Raw genomic sequence first — 1,992 nt, forward strand, 5'->3', positions numbered from 1 at the left:
CATTTTCTCATTAAATCTATAATACTTCTAACTAATGATAAATAGTGCAGATTGGGTACTTTAACAACTAATACTGTAGATTCCTTATTAAATGCGAAGAATTTTAAAATATCAGTGTAAAATCGCGAGAAGCAATCCCCCGGAGATTTTAAAATCTCGCTTTTATTTTTCAGCTAGTTTTGAACTATATGAAACTATAACAAAAAATTGGTGCTCGCGATTTCATTATTTGTGGTTTTTAAAGGTGTCAAAAAATTTGACTCCCTTGCTCTGTCAAAATTTCCTTGGCATTATTTACGAAATAAAGAAAGATCAAATATATATCTTTCGGTTGTCAAATTAGTCTGAATAAATGATTTCTATTTTAATGATTAGTTTAATTCAAAATTATCATACATTTTAACAATTTTAATAGCAATCTTTTGTAATCATGATAATAGTACTTGAGGAAGATGTATCTCAACCCCTAGACTTGCTGAAGTCTCTGTATTAATTTAATTTTTTTATTTCACCGTGTTCAGAAATTTTAATTCCTGCTCTCCAGCATTCTTAAATGTTATCAAACATCTATGTTTGGCATCATTTAAATGTATTAAAGAGCGGACTAAATTTTTTAAACATATAGACGAACAAGTCTACTCAACCTTAAAAGTCGAGTTTTCTAAAAATTAAATTTAAAGAAACCCAGACCGCTTCATCGCCTGGATTAGTTTTCTACTGGATCACAAAATGTTGTCTGAGATATTTAATATTATCATTTAAATAACGGGTGTTGTCTCTGACAAGATGATTTATTTATCTTGTATAGAATTTGGACAGAAAGGAAAGTATTTAATTTTATTGAAAGCATCGCCATTTACAGTCCAACAAATGCTTTGTATCTCTAAACAATTTTACTCAACTTCTTTCAAGAAATGACACACAAAGATGCTACATAAAACATTTTAATGATCAAATGTTTCAAAAAAGAATATTGCTTGAACAATCGCTACAAAATAAAATTATACGTACAGAATAATAAAAATAACAATATAATTATATACAAAATACAATTCATATTCCCTGAATTGCTACATATCACAAAATGATTTTTTTTTCTCCTTAAAAAAAACACATAAATATTTACAAATCATTTTTAAATGTCGAATTATGCATCACAAATTCTTTAGCAATAACTCTGTAAAATTGTAGGCAGCAAACAATGAATACCCCGGGGGAAATCTGCCATAATACGACAAAAGATAAATATGACATGGTCATTTGTAGAAACGATCCAGTTTTTGTCCAAATATTCTTTGCATATCTATCTTGCAAATATACAAAACAATGTACCTCAGACAGAGACAAGATGTAGCGACCAACCCTCCAAACGAAATACATTCCATTTCATTCAATTATTGAATATCTGAATGGCATTTAAGTGTTAAGTTATAATGCTGCTTTTGGGTTGATTGTTAAGTAATTAAAAATATGTAAATGTATGATGTACAAGAAATATTAAAATACTGCCTAAAAGTGACACGCGATTACTAAGCATTTCCGATGAAAAACGTCAATGGAATATATAATTTTTAATGTTTATGAGAGTGAATTCTATAAGTTAACGGTTCGCCACAGAACTTTTACATGAGGTACAGGTCTCAAAAGGTAAAGACCTTCTAAAAAATACAAAACAAACAACCGTTTAGAGCTTTACTGAGGCCTCTTTTGTCTGAATGTGTCCAACAATAGAGTAGATATTGTGTTGGCGTTCATCGCGTTCACGGTTGACGTATTCACGCCCAGGAGTTCCGCCATTGATTTACTGTCCATACCGGAAGCAGCGAACACTTTGAAAAAGTCAATCTCCTGTCCGTTATACTGGTTCCGGAAGGTGGGACAAAAACTATTGCACCACTGAGGTAGGGGGCACTGCTCGATCAGGTGATGGCTGCAGTTACTAACGTTCTTTGCAGATCGCTGAGACCTGTTCTTCTTTCTGTTTTCTGTAAA

General features: G+C 31.6%; 1 protein-coding gene across 1 annotated transcript in view; it reads right to left on the minus strand.

The window, feature by feature from the left end:
- Window positions 1-823: 823 nt before the first annotated feature.
- The window catches only part of LOC128183704 (palmitoleoyl-protein carboxylesterase notum1-like), a 15,181-nt gene continuing 14,012 nt past the window's right edge, over window positions 824-1,992 (minus strand). Inside the window, exon 13 of the mRNA XM_052852826.1 lies at window positions 824-1,985. Within this exon, the coding sequence (XP_052708786.1) occupies window positions 1,693-1,985 (293 nt within the window). The 3' untranslated portion in view covers window positions 824-1,692. The remainder of the gene's footprint in view (window positions 1,986-1,992) is intronic.

The sequence above is a fragment of the Crassostrea angulata genome, chromosome 5 (assembly GCF_025612915.1).
Source record: "Crassostrea angulata isolate pt1a10 chromosome 5, ASM2561291v2, whole genome shotgun sequence".
Classification (NCBI taxonomy): domain Eukaryota; kingdom Metazoa; phylum Mollusca; class Bivalvia; order Ostreida; family Ostreidae; genus Magallana; species Magallana angulata.